The sequence below is a fragment of the Zingiber officinale genome, chromosome 6B, assembly GCF_018446385.1.
Source record: "Zingiber officinale cultivar Zhangliang chromosome 6B, Zo_v1.1, whole genome shotgun sequence".
Taxonomy (NCBI): Eukaryota; Viridiplantae; Streptophyta; class Magnoliopsida; order Zingiberales; family Zingiberaceae; genus Zingiber; species Zingiber officinale.
The window spans coordinates 69932851-69950979 of record NC_055996.1 but is presented as its reverse complement, the minus strand read 5'-3'; the positions used below and the strand labels follow the sequence as shown (position 1 = coordinate 69950979).

Here is an 18129-nt window from a genome sequence, read left to right as displayed (position 1 = left end):
AATATTTTAACAAATAATATTATGTCATATATAAAATGTGAAGTTCTAACAATTTCCAATGAAATGTCCCTTTGTTCTGTTGTTGCCATCTACGAGAGAGAAGCGATAAATTCTCATAATAAAACGACAAAATGTTCACAGTGGACTTGGTATCGGCGACTGTTACGCACGCGGTTGAACGTAACAGCCCGCGGTAACGTTTAACGCTGCACCGTTTAACGGCAGTCGTACGTGACAGTTACGTTAATTTCACATAACAAAGCGAACGTTTCGGAGTACAAAGCGGAATGGATTTCGTAGCAACTACTTGTAACAGGGTGACTTTAGAAACTCCAAATGCAATCTAGTTCAGTGGACCCTACCGGCATCGGGTGGGCGCGCACCGCTGCGTCAGCCTGCGACGCCCGATCGAATTCCGTCTCCGCGATTGCTGACTGCGGCGCCTCCAGCGCCGCCGACGCGGTCGCATCAGAGAAGAAGACCGGCAGGTAAAGCTTATTCTGCAGCGACCTGAGGCTTGAGAAGCCTGTCGGAGGAATCGCCGAAGGAGGCGGTGGGAAGTGGAGGTCCATGCCGGTAGAGGCGGCGGAGATAGTGGTGGTGGAGAAGCAGGGCACGTGCGCCGCCTCTCTCTCAGAGGCGTTGCTATAGGAGCCGCAACTCTCGCGGTCAGGGCCCTTCATTCCGCATCCCTGGTCGGCGAGCGCGAGGCGGGCCTTCTTCCCGCCGCTTCCTCCACCACCGCCGCACTTCTGAAACACGCGGGAAACCACCCACTCGTCCTGCAACAACACTAGATTCTGATCAAAATCCATTCTTTCCATAAAAAATATCGTCAGAAGATCCACAAATCCTGCTTAAAATAAAATCAAAATCAAAATCAAAATCGCATCTTTCGTTCTCACCTTGGAAGATGCCGACAAGAAATGGTAGGCGAACTTGCCTTCGAGCCGGTACTCGTGCATGACCCAGTTGCTCTTCTCCCCCTTCGGAGCTCTCCCTCTGTAGAACACCAGCGTCTTCTTCATCCCCACCAGCGACATCGTCTTCGAGCTGTAGATTTCACGGTCCTTCCCCGTCGCCTTCCAGTAACCGGCGTCTGTGGCCCGGTTGGTCCGCAGTCCGGTGGGGTACTTCCGGTCTCGAAGGCTAAAGAAGTACCATTCCTTCTCCCCCATCTTCGCCTTCTCTGCAATTAATTTCTTGCCCAATTCAATCACGATTCTCTCTCGCCGATCGATTCAAAGAGAAGAGCGAAAAGATCGAACCAGGGAGCTCCCATGGCTCGCATTTGTTGAGGTCGATCTCGGCGATGGCGCGTCCGGCGAAGTTGCCGTCGAGCACTTTCTTGAGGAGGTAACGCATGATGAGCTCTTCGTCGGTGGGGTGAAATCGGAAGCCCGGCGGCAGCTGAGCCTCGCCGGCGACGTAGATCTCCATTCCAACACTGTTAAAGATCATTCCACGACTGAAATCAGACACCAAAAAGCTCGAAATAAAACACACAAGATCACCTTCAGAAAGAACTCGATCGAGCTTCTCTAGCTCTTCCAAGAATACTTCTCAACAAGCTCTCTAAATCCTCACTTTATAAAGAATAAAAAAAAAAACAGACGGGTAGGGATTCGACGAATCAAGGCGTGTCAGAAGTAGCCAAACAGAGAGCAAACTCTCTCTGCTCTGTTCCGCTCTGCTACGGAACAGAGCTCCTCATGAGCCCAGCCATGGCGGAGATGGAGAACATGAGCAAGTGTGCAGGTATTTTCTGTGTCAGAGTGGGGGAACAGAAGGTATAAACAGAAGAAGGGATTCGAGGTGATCTCGCCTTAGATAAAGCTGCTGCGAAATCTCAATCTGTCAGAGAGAAGGAAGAGTACAGGATTCAATAAATCATGAGGCGGATTCCATCACATCAACTTTATGCATCTCGCCGCATGCACAAGTCATCAAGAACAGCAAGGAGAAGAGGATTATCATGGCGGCTTCAAGGAATCGTTGCCATGCCGAGGTGGTGCATGGCATTGCATGCATACGTCGATCGATCCGTCGAGTCGAGAGACGATGGCGATTAGATGTTCATTGTGTCTGTGTGTGGGGGTTTGACAGGTCGAAGAGTAGGGGAGATAAATTATCCATTTTCTAATAAAAAAAATAAAATTGAAAATTATTATATATTTGATATTTCTATTTTTTTTAATTGCCTCTCTTGCATGGATCACGTAAACTACATGCATCCAATAGACTGCTGGTGATCCGACTGAACCAGCTATATATAAACCCTGCAGTTGGTCACCAAATTAATGAACCCGGTCCATCAAATGAACCGTTGGTCGAGTGCTCGTACTGTCGTACACATCAATTAATAGCTTATAAAATTGTCCATCAACTACTTAAACTGCTGATTCAGTAGTAATTAATTAATTAATTAATTTCCAGCAGTTTGAGTGGTTCATGTGAATGAGTAGTATTGCAGTGTTGGATTGATTTGATGCAGTGACGGGATGTATTTGACTTGTCACGTCCAATTGTGCAGCAGTGTACAATGATACCTTCTCTTTGTTTCGAAATTAAAGGAGGTAGAGTACTTTTTTGAAATCTTATTATTAGTCAAATATTATATAGATTTTTCTTTTTTTTGCCAATTGCATTAAATCATATTATATTATTAAAGATCTTCATGTACTATTGGTGCAATTGGCAATTGGTATAGATAAACTTGCGTTACTGGTAATTTTATTATGGTTGATAAAATATTTAAATTAGGCTTAATATATGTTATGTTAGTAAATACGTATTTTTCAATAATTAATGTAAATGAGTAACACTTTTTGAGCTTGAAGAATATGAAGCGTTTGTAGTCCAACGGTTAGGATAATTGCCTTCCAAGCAATAGACCCGGGTTCGACTCCCGGCAAACGCAATTTTGTTTTTTTAATAGTTCTTATAATTGTGGATCTGTTCTTGGCTCGATATAACTATTTTTCCTTTATAATTATAGTCATTATGAAGAAACCTTTGATTATAATCAAATGAAGTATCAAAAGACAATCCACCAAACTTGAATTGACCTTATATGTCAACGATACGACGATCAGTGGCGGCACAACGTTGACTTTTTTGTTCATGAAGTCGAATTGGACACGAACACAAACATACGGCGCACGAACAATCCAGTGAATCAACTTCGTAAGATAGATACATATCGATCTGATAATTAACGAACAAATAATTAGACATCGATGGCTTCAAGATTTGTGCATGACAGGGTATCCGATGCCGTGGCGAGTCGTGGGGAAAGCGATGAACACCGCGCTGACCACGAACCCGACCGCCATCGGCATCGCCGTCACGGCGCGGTCCACGTCGTCCGACAGAATCGGTTGGAAACAGGATCGGACGTTGTTGTCGGATACGGCGACGGTCGCGAAGACGAGTACCGTCGCGAAGGCGTGCACGAAGTCGACGGGCTTGAGGCGGTGGCGGGCGGCGAGGCCGGGAGGAAGTGGCCCGTGGCCGTCGATGACTAGGAGGCCGCGCGCGGTGGCGAAGCCGTAACGGACGTGGCCGGTCGCGGGGTCGTGGAAGCTGTCGGTGAGGGTGAGGAGGAAGGCGGAGATGGCGCAGGAGAGGAGGAGGGCGGCGGTCATGGCGCGGTCGGTCGGGGCGGGGCAGCGGCCGTCGTCGGTGATCACGGGGGCGAGGACGTGGAAGGCGAGGGCGGTGCCGGTGGGGAGGAAGTTGGCCAGGTGGGCCGCGTTCTCGTACACCCGCTGCAGGGCCGTCGGCGGCGCCGGATCGTGTCGGCCGTTGTCGTCGGCTAACAGACAATGTCCGCCGGCGGCCGCCGCAGCTTGGTGCGTCGCCATTAATATTGAATTTAATTTGAATTATTAACTAGAAGATATAAATGTAGTGCTCGATACCGAAAAACATATGAAACATGAGATAGGAATAAATGAAGAAAAATTTAATAAAAAAATTATTTATAAAGAATTATAAGTATATAATTGGATAATTAATAAGCCACGGGGAGGGCAAGAAGTTACCCAACATTAATATTACTGAATATTTTAATTATTTTCAAAACAAATTATTTCCGAGATATGTTAAATGGATTGAAATAGAAATAATAAAAATTATACATGTGATTCGTGATAGAGAAGTTTAGTTGGATCTCAATAAATGGAGTAATTGAAAAGGTCAGCATGAATGCCATGAACCATACAATTATTTGACTTGAGAAATATTAAAATAAATGTTAAATATGGCATTAAGTAATTATGTGAATATGTTTGAAAGTATGTGATATAGGGCTTTATATAATTTTGTATTGTTATTTTTTTTTTTTGGATAAAGTAAACTATTGAAATGATGATTAAGTTCGACTTTACTTTTTTTTTTTCAGTTTGTTTTGTTTGTTTTGAGTTTGACTTATTTAGATAAGATTATTTGATTGAAATCTCTTTAAATTTTTTTATAAGCTAATGAGAGTTTTATTGGTCAATATAGTTTAGGAGCTTTATCTGTAAATATTATCATTAATAATTTATAATATTTAAGTATTCTGGGTAGTTTTGATATAATCAATCAAGTTCAGTTAGATTCGGTTGTGTTTTAACTCTTGTGTCTAAGTGTGCAAGAACTTAGGAGCACAGAAAATCGAGCGAAAGACGCAGCTAGCGAGGAGAATGACATGGGAGAGAGCCGACGGGCTTAGTGCATCCAAGGGTTGAGGTGCTGCAGAAGACTACATCGGCGGACAAGAAGGACGTGCGCGACGTTCGAGGGACGAGAGGCTAGGGAGGAAGCCTGCTCGAGGAGAAGGCCGAAAGATAGGTCCGGATGAGCCCAATTCCAGATGGACAAAATCACTTAGGCGATCAGAGTAGCGGAAGAGCCAACGAGGAGTTGCGGAGCTGCTGGAGGCGCCTTCAATGTGGTTGGAGGCGCCTCCGCGTCTTTCTGTGGGAAGACACCTTCAACCACCCATGGAAGGTGCCTTCAACCCTTTGAAGGCGTCTTACACTGGGCAAAAAGTAACCGTTTGTGAAGATAAAACTTTATCTTTGCTTGCCTCGCTGGAGACGCCTTCCACCTTGTTAGAGGCGCCTTCTAGCCTTGGATAAGATTTTTCAGGGGCTATAAAAAAATCCCTGGACCTAAGAAATATTCAACAACTCAATTATTCATTTCTAGTAATTTTCTGAGCATTCAATAAGTGTAAGAGGCTTCTCTGCCTTCACCGAAGGAAATCTTTAGTGCTTTCTTTTGCCTTGGATTTGTTGGCCCAGCGAGAGCCGACAAGAGGAGGGTGAATTGCCTGTATAAGATAAAATAGAAAAATCCTTCTCGTTCTTTCAACATAGAGTAGCAGCACGATAGCACAATTATAATAACAATAAATGAACAACTAATAAAATAAAGAATAGGTAAAAGGTCAGAGGCTTACTTGGTTACAATGTAGGTGGTTGTTAATCCAAGACGTTGAAAAGTACTAGCAATTCTCCTTCATTGAAGGCAGAAAAATCTTTTACACACTTTGAACACTTAGAAAGTTGCTAGGAAACGAATACAGAAGTTGTTATCTATTTCTTAACTCTATGGGTCTTTTTATAGCCCCTAGAAAATCTTATCTGAAGCTGGAAGGCGCCTCCAACGAGGTGGAAGGCACCTCCAGCGAGGCAAGTGAAGATAATGTTTTAACTTCGCCAACAGTCGCTTTTGCCTAGTCTAAGGCGCCTTCAAGTAGTTGAAGGCGCCTTCTATAAAGGGTCGAAGGCACCTTCCACCAGAAAGGCGCGAGGGCGCTTCCATAAGCATTGGAGGTGCCTTCAGCAGCTTCAGCAGCTCCGTTTGCTCTTTCGTTGCTCCGATCGTCCGGGTGATTTCGTTCATCCGGAATTAGGCTCACCTGGAGCCATCTTCCGACCTTCTCATCGAGCAAACTTCCTCCCCGACTTCTCATGCCTGGAACGTCGTGCATATTCTTCTTGTCCATCGGTATACTCTTTCACAACATTTCATTCCTCAGATGCACCGAGGCAGTCAACTCCTTTACGGTTCCACCCTTCTCGCTAGCTGCGTCTTCCACTCGACTTCTTGTGTTCCTAAACTCTTGCGTACTTAGACACAAGGATCAAGTATAACATGACCTAACTAAACTTGGTTGACCACATCAAAACCATCCTAGGGTTCTATTAACAATCTCTCCATTTTTTATGTTCATCAATCCAAGTTCAAGTTAGGGTTAAAAAAATACAATAACATAAATAAATTCCAAATAGCAATTGCAATACAATGAATTAAAGAAGTTAGTAAAAATAATTATTTATACAAATATCCAAACTTCCCCTGAACTTGTACTAATTTCTTCCCATTTGATTACATCAAAAATAAAGTGAGAAAGGCAAAGTTAGATAAAGAATTAAATTTTCTAAGGGTTAAAGAAAATTTTTCTTAAGGGTCAACAGAATTTAAAATTTTCAAAAATAAGTTTCAAGATTTTTCAGATTTAGAAATGAAGTTTTGGACAAATAATTTATAGAAAATTCATTATTTAATAGTTATAAAATTTTACACAAAGGAGTTAACTTAAGTAGAAAATTTAAAAAATAATTTAAAACTACCTTTTTAAATTTATTTATTTTTTATTTAGAAAAATTTATGATAGTTTACTATTTAACAGTTAGTCTATTAAATATTTATTTCAATAATTGGCTTCTAAACTGTAGCGAGACACTAGGTCTTCTTGGATATTGGAACAACAACCACTTCTAGACAAAACCTTTTAAAAAAATTAAATATTTAATTTTCTTTTTGTAAATTGTAACTTAAAAAAATTTAATTTATTCTAAGCATGATTTAAGAACCTAATATAGGTTTCTTTATACTGAATTGATTAAGTATCTTTTAGGAACATATTTTGTTGATAACTTTCTAATTTGACCCTTATGGTATCTAAAATACCAATTTAAACTTCTATCATTTTTCTAGACAGTTTCATTAAGACATGCAAAGTTTGTAGATTTTTTAATTTAGTCCTTCAATTTTTTATTTTCTTCTTTTAATTTATCATACATTTCTAAAGGGTAGGTTTTTGCTAAGATTATTTTTAATTCAGCATTTTCTCATGTTAGTTTTACTAAATCCTTGGAAAATATTTTAATAAATTGAAATGACTTTTTAGGAGTTAAGGCGCGTACCTTACTTACCTTGTGTTATGATATTTCCTCTTCATCACAACTTTCTTCTGATGATCCTCCCCCTTCATCGATGCTCATCTCTGAGTTGCTTTCATCTTCTCCTTGGTGGTCGGCCAGTAGGGCTAGTCCGACGTAGGCCTTGATCTCGGATTCAGAGGATGAAGATTCATCCCATGTTGCCTTTAAATTCTTGAGTTTTGCTTTTATTGGTCTTTTGCCCTTGTCTTTCTTCAGTTTAAGGCAGTCATCCTTGATGTGCCCTTCTTCTTGACAATTATAGCATCGAATCTTCCTTTTGCTTCTTAAATCCTTTTTCATCGTTTGTTAGATCTAATAAATCTATTAAATTTTCTTACCAATAATGTTGTTGTTGGTTAGTCCTAGGAAGATCATACCAGTTCCACTGTATAAAAATTTTGTACAAGTGTCGAACCTTTCCTAAATAATCTATAGTGTTCTTTAAAAGTTAAATTAGGAATCGCAGACGGAACTTAACATCATTGATTCCAAATTTAACTTATCTGTTCTTAATAGTTTAGATTTGGATCGCAAGCGGAACTTAACACTATTGATCCAAATTTACCTATGTTATAAATTTCATTAAATATTAATTTCTAAAATTGGCTTCCAGGACTACATGGCAAGGTACATGGCCTTCTTGGGTATGAGAGCATCCACCACCGCCTAGGCAAAGCCTTTTAAGGAAAGCTAATATTTAATTTCCTTATATAACTCTAGGTTTAACCAAAAGGAACAATCGACTCACAAATTCGAAAAACAAAACAAAGAAAACACAACTTTGAAACAAATCCGAAAAACTAGAATCTAATGCCTCTTGTGTTTGGAATTCTTACAAAGAAAAATAACTAGCATGATGCGAAAAACAATTGCAAATTATACCTTCTCTTTGTATGCTAATAACCTCGAGATCTTCTGCCGTATTCCTTGCCTCGCCTTGGACGTCATGTGGGTGACGATCCTCCAAGATGAACACCACCCAAAGCCTTCTTCCTCCTCCTCTAGAATTCGGCCACCACCACCACCAAGGAGCAAAAGAGAGCAAGGGGAAAAGAGAGGGAGAGAAGGCCGACCACAAGAGGATCACCAAGCAAGAGAATAAGAATTGTTATTTCATGTGGTCTCTCCTCCCCTTCTTTTATATTACTTGCCCAAGGCAAATAAGGAAATACTTTTTACAAAAATTAAAATCTTCCTCTTGTTTTTTCCTTTTCCCCTTTTATTTTTATTTTTCTTTCCTCTTGATTGAATCAATCATCAATCATGATTTGATTTAATCTTTGATTGGTCGGCCCCTTGCTTGGGCACCAAGCAAGGGTGGTCGGCCACATCATCAAGGAGAGAAAAATAATTTTTATAAAATTTTACAAGCTCTCTTTCCTATTGTGAATGTTAAAAAAGGAAAGTTTTAAAAATTAAAAACATGTTTTAAAATTTAAAACTTCTCTTCTAAAAATTTCCTTTTTTAACATGGTTACAAAAATAGAAAATTTTAATTTTAAAACTTCTCTTCCTTTTTTTCTAAAACCATGAGGATGGTTAAAAAAGGAAAGTTTTAAAACTTTTAAAGCTTTCTATTAAACCATGTGGCCTAATTCAAATAAGGAAAGTTTTATATTTTAAAATTTCTCTTTTAAAACTTATAGTTTTCTACAAAGAGAAGATTTTAAAAATTCAACGAGTTCAACCGAAGTGATCTATAAAAACTTATAGTTTTGTACAAGCATAGAACTATCCTAGCTACCCATGTACTCTACTAAAGTTAAATTTGGATTGCAAACGATGTTTAACATTATTAATCCAAATTTTCCCTTTAGAATTTAAACTTGGATTGGGAACGAAACTTAACATTCTTACTCCAAGTTCAACCGATGTGATCTTCCTAAGCTAAACCACATTATAGAAGTTATCAAATATCTATTTCAAGGATCGGCTTCTAGGTTAAATATGGCGAGGCACTAGGCCTTCTTGGGTATGGGATCATCCACCACTTCCTAGACCTCACAAAGAAATTGAATATTTAACTTCTTACAGTAAACTAGGTTTAACTACAGAGACCTCAATAGAAACACAATATCGAAACATGAAATCGAAAACATAAAATCGATAACAAAAATGATAACTTAAACCGATAACCTCTTGTGTTTGGTTTTTCAAGATCTATACAAAAGATGAACTAGTTATGATGCGGAAACTAATAACTAGTTATACCTTTTGTAGCTTATAGACCTCTTGGTCTTCTATTGTATTCCTCTCCTTCTCTTGGACATCGTGTGGGCAACGATCTACCAAGATGAAATCCACCCAAGCCTTCTCTTCTTGCTTCCAAGTTTTGGCCAACAACAACCTCCAAAGGATGATGAGTCTCGGCCACCAACCAATCTTCAAGGGATGCTAGGAAACAATGTCACCTTTCTCTTCTTCTTCTTCAAGTGAAATCCGGCCACCAATGAAGCTCCAAGAGGTAGATGCCGCCGGCCACAAAGAAGAAGAAAGTGGAAGAGGAAGGGTCGACCACAAGGAATAAGAGAGGAAGAATAATAGAAGTGTTCTTCGGTGAGGCACCCCCTCCTTCTCTTTTATATTCCTTGGTCTTGGCAAATAAGGAAAGTTTTAAACATAATTAAAACTTCCTTATATTCCTTGCCAATGACTAAAAGGAAATTTTTAAAATAAAAAATTAAAACTCCCTTTTATACTTGTCATGGCAGGCCATATCTATTGCCTCATACAAGGAAAGTTTTAAACATAAAATTAAAACTTCCTTATTTGTTTCCGGTAAGAAATTTTAATTAAAAAAATTCTTTCTTTAAATCCCTTATTGGTTGTAAAAGGAAAATTATATAAATTAAAATCTTTCTTTTAAAACATGTGGATGGTTGCAAAAAAGAAAAGTTTTATCAAAAATTAAAATCTTCCTTTTAACTACAAATAAGGAAAGATATCTAACCTTTCTCTTAATCTTTTGTATAAAGCTATAAAAGGAAAGATTTAAAATTTTAAAAAATTTCTTTTAAAACCATGGCTTCCACATAAGGAAATATTTAAAATTTAAAACCTTCTTTTAATCTTAATGTGGCCGGCCACCCTTGCTTGGGCTCCAAGCTAGGGCCGACCACAACTTGGCTCCCTTCTTGGTTTGGTTTGGCCGACCCAAGCTTGGGCTCAAAGCTAGGCTTGGCCGACCACCAAGAGGTGGGTAAGAAGTTGGGTTTTGGTGGATATAAGACTTTATAAATAAGAGGCTACAATAGGGACCGAGAGGAGGAATTTGTTTCGGTCTCCTGATGAGCTTGAGCTTCCCGTGTTCGCCCCGAACACCCAACTCAAGTTCATCAATAATATCTCATTCTACTAAAGAGTTATTATTGCACTACCACACCAATCTCATATTACAATATGAGCTCATTCTTATTATGAGTATGTTAGTCTCCCTGTGTTTAAGATATTGAATATCCACTAATTAAATGAGTTACTGACAACTCACTTAATTAATATCTAGTTCCAAGAGTAGTACCACTCAACCTTATTGTCATGTCAGACTAAATCCTACATGACAATCCTTATGAGCTCCTCAAGGGGACATCATCAACATAGATTACTAGGACACAGTTTCACTCTATAATCAACAACACACCATATAAATAATATCATTTCTCAACTTATCGGCCCTATTGATTTAACGAGCTAAATTACATCCTTTGATAAATTAAAGAAATAAATATTAAATATACGTACTTGTTATTATATCATGATTAAGAGTACGCACTTCCATAATAACAGAGGTTTTGTTTTTTAATATAGTCAGTATAAAAAGAAACTACCTCAAATGGTCTTGCTCAATACACTCATAGTATACTAGTGTAATTTATTAGTCAAGATAAATTAATACCTAATTACAGTACAACCACTCTAATGGTTTGTCTCATTCCATCTTGGTTGTGAGCAACTATTTATAATTTATAAGGAACTGATAACATGAACTTCTATGTGTCTCCTCACACCATGTTATCTATAATATAAATTAAACGGACAACTACACTTAGCATAAATGTAGACATTTGACCAATGTGATTCTTATTTCAAAATAAATGTTTATACTAAATTCTAGACTTTTAGTAGACACTCTAACATGCTGTAGTAAGAACTTCACAGCCATATCTATATATATGTAGAGAACTATATGAAGTCTTACAACAAGACACTCTAATGAACTAGTTACCATAACCAACATCCACGTTTAACTCTCGACATTCAATGTCTCCAGCGAGTGAGAAAATAGCTGCTTGGCCGAACCAAGGAGTATAACCCGTGCTAGTCTTATAGAATTGATGGTGTCTGAATACATCAATTCGACAGCTAAGGAAATTTTAATATATTCATAATTGTACATGTAGAGATAATGACTAGTTGCGATCCAATCATAAATTCTCTCATATTATGAATTATATTACGGGCATCCAGTAAATGAGTTTAAAATAATCAAACATATAATATGCACTCAAATAATGAATTTATAGTTATCAAATAAATAGAAAAAACCGTAAAGTTATTACCTTAGGACATCCCTCAAATTCTAACACTCCAACTTGGCCTAAAGCCAATCACCATGGTGTCGTAAACCGTAAGCACAGACTGTTAGTTAATCCTAGGAAAACGTACCGGTTCCACTGTACAAAATTTTTTTGTACAAGTGTCGAACCTTTCCTTAAATAACCTATTGTGTTCTTTAGAAGTTAAATTAGGAATCGCAGACGGAACTTAACATCATTGATTTCAGATTTAACTTATCTATTCTTAATGGTTTAGATTTGAATCGCAAGCGGAACTTAACACTATTGATTCAAATCTACCTAAGTTATTAATTCCATAAATATTAATTTCCAAAATTGGCTTCTAGGACTACATGGTGAGGCACATGACCTTCTTGGATATGGGAGCAACCACCACCACCTAGGCAAAGCCTTTTAAGGAAAGCTAATATTTATTTCCTTAAATAATTCTAGGTTAACCAAAAAGAACAATCGAATCACAAATTTGAAAAAGAAGAAAACACAAACTCGAAAAATAAATTCGAAAAACTAGATCTAATTGCCTCTTGTATTTAGAATTCTTACAAAGAAAATAACTAGTATGATGCGGACGAAAATTACTAGTTATACCTTCTCTTTGTAAGCTAATGACCTCGAGATCTTCTGCCGTATTCCTCGCCTCGCCTTGGACGTCGTGTGGGCGACGATCCTCCAAGATGAACACCACCCAAAAGCTTCCTCCTCTTCTTCTAAAATCCGACCACCACCATCACCAAGGAGAAGAGAGCAAAAGGGAAAAGAGAAGGGAGAGAGGGGGTCGGCCACTTGATGATCTCCAAGAAAGAGAATAAGAATTGTGTCTCATGAAGCCCCCTCACCCCTTCTTTTATATTACTTGCCCAAGGCAAATAAGGAAATTCTTTTTACAAAAAATAAAATCATCCAAGAGTTTTTCCTTTTCCCTTTTAATTTTTCCTTTTCTTTCCTCTTGATTGAATCAATCACCAAAATTAATTTTTATGATGATTTTATATTTTTAATTATGGATGGCCCCTTGCTTGGGCACCAAGCAAGGTGGCCGGCCACCTCATCAAGAGAAAAGGAAATATATTTTTTTAAAAAATTTTACAAGAAGAAATCTTCTTATAAAATTTACAAGCTCTCTTTCCTAAAGTATGAGTTAAAAAAGGAAAGTTCTAAAAATTAAAACCATGTTTTAAAATTTAAAACTTCTCTTATAAAATTTCCTTTTTTAATATGATGATAGAAAATTTTAATTTTAAAACTTATCTTCCTTTTTTTCTTAAACCATGAGGATGATTAAAAAAAGGAAAGTTTTAAAAATTTAAAAACTCTCTATTAAAACATGTGGCCAAATTCAAATAATGAAAGTTTTTAAAATTAAAATCTCTCTTTTAAAACTTATATTTTTCTACAAAGAGAAAATTTTAAAAATTCAAAAACAACCCTCCTTGTTTGAATATTGTGGTCGGCCCCTTCATGCTTGTCACCAAGCAAAGGGCCGACCCCTATAGAAGAGGATGTGACCGACCCTTGCTTGGTCACCAAGTATTGGACCGACCCACTTCTTGGACACCAAGAAGAGTCTTACATTTGGATGGACTTAAGGCTATAATGAGGCTACGACAGGGACCTAGAGAAAAAATTGGTTTTGGCCTTCCGATGAGCTTGAGTATCCCGTGTTCGCCCCGAACACACAACTCAAGTTCATCGATAATAACTCATTCCACTAGAGAGTTATTATCGCACTACCGCATCAATCCCAAATTACATTATGGGCTCCTTCTCATCATGAGTGTGTTAGTCTCCCTGTGTTTAAGATTACGAATGCCCACTAATTAAGTAAGTTACTGACAACTTACTTAATTAATATCTAGCTCCAAGAGTAGTACCACTCAACTTCATTGTCATGTCGGACTAAGTCCACCTGCAGGGTTTAACATGGCAATCCTTATGAGCTCCTCTTGGGGACATTCTCAACCTAGATAACTAGGACACAGATTCCTTCTATAATCAACAACACACACTATAAGTAATATCATTTCCCAACTTATCGGGCATATTGATTTATCGAGCTAAACCTCACCCTTTGATAAGTCAAAGAAATAAATATTAAATATATGTGCTTGTTATTATATTAGGATTAAGAGCACACACTTCCATAATAACTAATGTCTAGTTCTTTTACTAAGTCAGTATAAAAAGAACTTACCTAAATGGTCCTACTCAATACACTTAAAGTGTATCAGTGTAATTTATTAGTCAAGATAAACAAATACTTAATTACACTACGACTATTCTGATGGTTTGTTCCTTTCCATCTTAGTCATGAGCAACTGTTTATAATTTATAGAGAACTGACAACATGATCTTCTGAGTGTGACACCACACTCCATGTTATATACTATATAAATTAATTGAAAAATTACATTAAATAAATGCAGATATTAACCAATGTGATTCTTTTATTTTAAAAATAAATGTTTACAAAAGCTAGGCTTTTCGTATACACTCCAACAATCTCCCACTTATACTAAAAGACTAAGCTGCCATATCTGTTGCCATACATCTGATTCCCATCCCCTCCACATGCCGATCAAAAGCTTTCGCTGGAAGGGCCTTAGTGAAAGGATCTGCCAGGTTATCTGCTGATACAATCTTGGCGACGACAACTTCTCCTCGCTTGATGATGTCTCGTATCAGGTGGTACTTGTGCTCTATATGTTTACTTGCTTTATGGGCCCGTGGTTCCTTCGAGTTTGCAACTGCATCGCTATTATCACAATAAATTGTGATGATCTTGGGCAAACCAGGAATCACATCTAAGTCCATTAGAAAGTTCCTTAGCCATACAGCTTCTTTGGCTGCCTTAGAGGCTGCCACATACTCAGCTTCCATGGTTGAGTCCGAGACGTATTTCTGCTTAACACTTCTCCATGCAATGGCTCCACCTCCTAGAGTAAACACATAGCCTAACGTAGACTTACTATTGTCCCTATCTGATTGGAAGTCTAAATCTGTGTAACCCACAGGGAGCAAATCATCTGCCTGGTAAACTAGCATATAGTCTCTAGTCCTTCTCAGGTACTTTAATATATGCTTTACCGTAGTCCAATGTCCTTGTCCAGGGTTACTCTGATATCTGCTAACCATGCCCATGGTAAAACAGATATCAGATCTCGTACACAACATTGAATACATAAGGCTTCCTACAGCCGAGACATAAGGAACTGCCTTCATGCCCTCTATCTCCTTTGATGTCTTAGGAGACATCTCTTTAGATAAAGCTACTCCATGCCTAAAAGGTAAGAAACCTTTCTTGGAGTTTTACATGCTAAAACGAGCAAGGATTGTATCTATATATAAAGCTTGGGATAGGCACAACATTCTTTTCTTGCGATCCCTTATAACTTTGATCCCAAGAATGTGTGCACATTCTCCTAAGTCCTTCATATCAAATTGTTTGGACAACCATACTCTTACGTCCGATAATACCTTGACATTATTGCCAATTAACAAAATATCATCTATGTATAGTATAAGAAATACCACCACGTTTACATTACACTTCTTGTATACACAAGACTTATCCGGACACTGAATGAATCCATATGACTGGATTACTTCATTAAACCGGATGTTCCAAGATCTTGAAGCTTGCTTCAGTCCATAAATGGACCGATTAAGCTTGCACACTAGATGCTCTTTTCCCTTTTCAATGAATCCTTCTGGTTGCTTCATATGAATGTTTTCTTCAAGACTTCCATTAAGGAAAGCTGTCTTGACATCTATTTGCCAAATCTCATAATCCATATGAGCGGCAATGGATAAGAGTATCCGGATAGACTTAAGCACGGCTACTGGTGAAAAAGTTTCCTCATAATCGATTCCCTCTTTCTGAGTATACCCTTTCGCAACAAGCCTTGCTTTGAAGGTTTCTACCTTCCCATCTATCCCTCTTTTCCTTTTGTAGATCAACTTGCATCCAATGGCTTTTACACCATCAGGTGGTTCTATAAGCTCCCAGACCTTATTAGAATACATAGATTCTATTTAGGAATTCATTGCCTTTTGCCAAGATACTACATCTATATCTTAGAGTGTTTCGTCATATGTTCGGGGATCAGGTTCATGTTTACCTGGGATCAAGTCCGAAGACTCTCCCAAAACATGAATCTCTCAGGTTGCCTCACAACCCTCCCACTACGATAAGGCACTGTCTCTTGCTGTGTATCATGTGTGACTCGTGTTGCAATTTCTTGTGGTACTTTATCTTGTACTGTTGGTACTAAAATAGACGTGTCCTTTCTAATTTATTCTAGAACTATTTCACTCATGAGCTTATGGTTCATTTCTAAAAATCGAACATTGGTGCTAACAATGGTTTTCTGATTTTTAGGATTATAAAACAAACCACCTTTCGTTCCCTTAGGATATCACACAAACAGACAAACTTCTGTATATGATTCCAACTTGTCAGTATCTCCCTTCAGCACATGTGCTGGACTACCCCATATCCGGATACAATTCAGACTAGGCTTACGCTCATTCCATAATTCCATGGGAGTAGAAGGAATTGTTTTAGAAGGTACCATATTCAGAATGTATACTGTTGTTTCTAAAGCATATCCCCAAAACGAATTTGGTAATTCTGAATAACTCATCATTGATCTAACCATTTTCATAAGAGTCATATTCCTTCGTTCTGCCATACCATTCTGTTGGGGTGTACCAGGTGCAGACAATTAGGATTGAATCCCGACTTTTGATAAGTAATTCCTAAACTCTCCAAAGAGGTATTCGCCACCACGGTCAGACCGTAGTGTCTTGATACTTTTACCAAGACGTTTCTCCACATCAGCCCTATATTCTTTGAACTTGTCAAAGCATTCAGACTTGCGGCGCATCAGGTAAATGTATCCGTATCTTGAATAATCATCTATAAAGGAGACGAAGTATTCATAACCACCTCTTGCTTGGATAGACATAGGACCACACAAATCAGAATGAACCAGTTCTAACGCATCTTTGGCTCTATACCCCTTGGCCTTAAAAGGTCTCTTGGTCATTTTACCTCCAAGCAAGATTCACATGTTGGAAAATTTTCCAACTCTAATGAACCCAAGAGTCCATCGGCTACAAGCCTTTGAATCCTACTTAAGTTAATATGTCCAAGCCTTAGATGCCAAAGATACGTTTGGTTCATTTCCGAAGGTTCTTTTCTCTTATTAGAGTTAGAAGATGTGTTATTAATTTCCATATTTTACTTTGTGAGAGAAATTAGATTTAAAGTATATAAATTGCTAACTAATGCACCAGAACAGATAATCACTTTATTTCTCTTTATAACCACATTGTTACTAAAAGAAACTGAATATCCATCCAAATACAGTTTAGAAACTAAAATTAAATTCTTTCTAAAACTGGGTACATAAAGACAATTTCTTAAAATCAAATTTCTATTCCTATCAAATGATAAATAGACGTCTCCCACTGCAACAACCGCCACCTTAGTAGCATTGCCCATGTAGACAATTATCTCTCCATCAAATAGTCGTCGGGTTTCCTGGAACCCCTGCAAAGAATTACAGACATGATCAGTGGCTCCCGTATCTACACACCAGGTGCTAGTAGATAACACCGCTAAACATGTTTCAACTACTAAAGTATGAGATATACCTTTATTGTTCTGGTTCCTACGAGGACAGTCCGCTTTCCAATGTCCAGACTGCTTGCAGATGAAGCACTTACCCTTCGGGGTTTTTCATTCCAGCTTTCTGTTCTGTACCCTGAGGTTTATTCACCTTCTTTGCTGAAAAGACCTGTTTCTTCTTCTTCTTGCCTTTCGACTTAGAAGTAGAACTATTTTCAACATAGTAAATTTGAGAACTATGACAAAATATTCCTTCTGCTGCCTGTAGTTCTGTCAGAAGTTCCGCCAACGTATACTCTCTTTTGTTCATGTTATAGTTCAGGCGGAACTGCTCAAAACTTCTGGGTAGCGTTTGGAGAATTATATCGACCTGGGTTTCCCCATCAATTTCTCCTCCAAGGACTTGTATTTCATTCAAATAAGCCATCATTTTGAGGATATGGTCCCATATGAGTGTTCTCTCAGACATGGTGGCTGTCATTAGCTTTCTCATTGCCTCTTGCCTAGCAGTCCGACTCTGATGCCCAAAGAGTTCTTTGAGATTGTTCATTATATCATAAGCTGTTGGTAAATCTTGATGCTGATGTTGCAATACATTTGACATTGATGCTAAAATGTAACACCGCGCCATCTTATCAGCTTTTACCCATTTCTTATGATACTCAATCTCCTCTGGGGTAGAGTCACTGTCAGGTGCATCAGG

At 38.3% G+C, this 18129-nt stretch overlaps 2 protein-coding genes and 1 non-coding gene across 3 annotated transcripts; 1 reads left to right on the top strand and 2 right to left on the bottom strand.

Moving 5' to 3' along the window:
• Positions 1-323: 323 nt before the first annotated feature.
• On the bottom strand, positions 324-1676 carry LOC121991098 (protein CUP-SHAPED COTYLEDON 2-like). The gene is made up of 4 exons (XM_042545123.1): positions 1515-1676; positions 1269-1447; positions 906-1189; positions 324-782 (listed from the first exon to the last, which is right to left on the bottom strand). The coding sequence occupies exons 2-4, from the start codon at positions 1438-1440 to the stop codon at positions 324-326; spliced, it is 915 nt and encodes a 304-aa protein (XP_042401057.1). The 5' UTR covers positions 1441-1447; positions 1515-1676.
• A 1172-nt stretch (positions 1677-2848) lies between these two features.
• TRNAG-UCC lies at positions 2849-2920 on the top strand. Its single transcript has one exon. It is a non-coding gene; the product is annotated as a tRNA-Gly (tRNA).
• Positions 2921-3055: 135 nt separating this feature from the next.
• LOC121990260 (protein DMP7-like) lies at positions 3056-3913 on the bottom strand. The gene has a single exon (XM_042544431.1). The coding sequence runs from the start codon at positions 3864-3866 to the stop codon at positions 3246-3248; it is 621 nt and encodes a 206-aa protein (XP_042400365.1). The 5' UTR covers positions 3867-3913; the 3' UTR covers positions 3056-3245.
• Between the last annotated feature and the right edge of the window lie 14216 nt (positions 3914-18129).

What these genes read in the sequence shown, in the direction of transcription:
- LOC121991098 (XM_042545123.1), bottom strand. Translation starts at nt 1,440, where the DNA reads ATGGAGATCTACGTCGCCGGCGAGGCTCAGCTGCCGCCGGGCTTCCGA. An exon ending in CGAGCCATGGGAGCTCCCTG is followed by an intron (nt 1,190 to 1,268) that starts GTTCGATCTTTT and finishes AATTAATTGCAG; the next exon opens with AGAAGGCGAAGATGGGGGAG. An exon ending in TCTTGTCGGCATCTTCCAAG is followed by an intron (nt 783 to 905) that starts GTGAGAACGAAA and finishes GTGTTGTTGCAG; the next exon opens with GACGAGTGGGTGGTTTCCCG.
- LOC121990260 (XM_042544431.1), bottom strand. Translation starts at nt 3,866, where the DNA reads ATGGCGACGCACCAAGCTGCGGCGGCCGCCGGCGGACATTGTCTGTTA.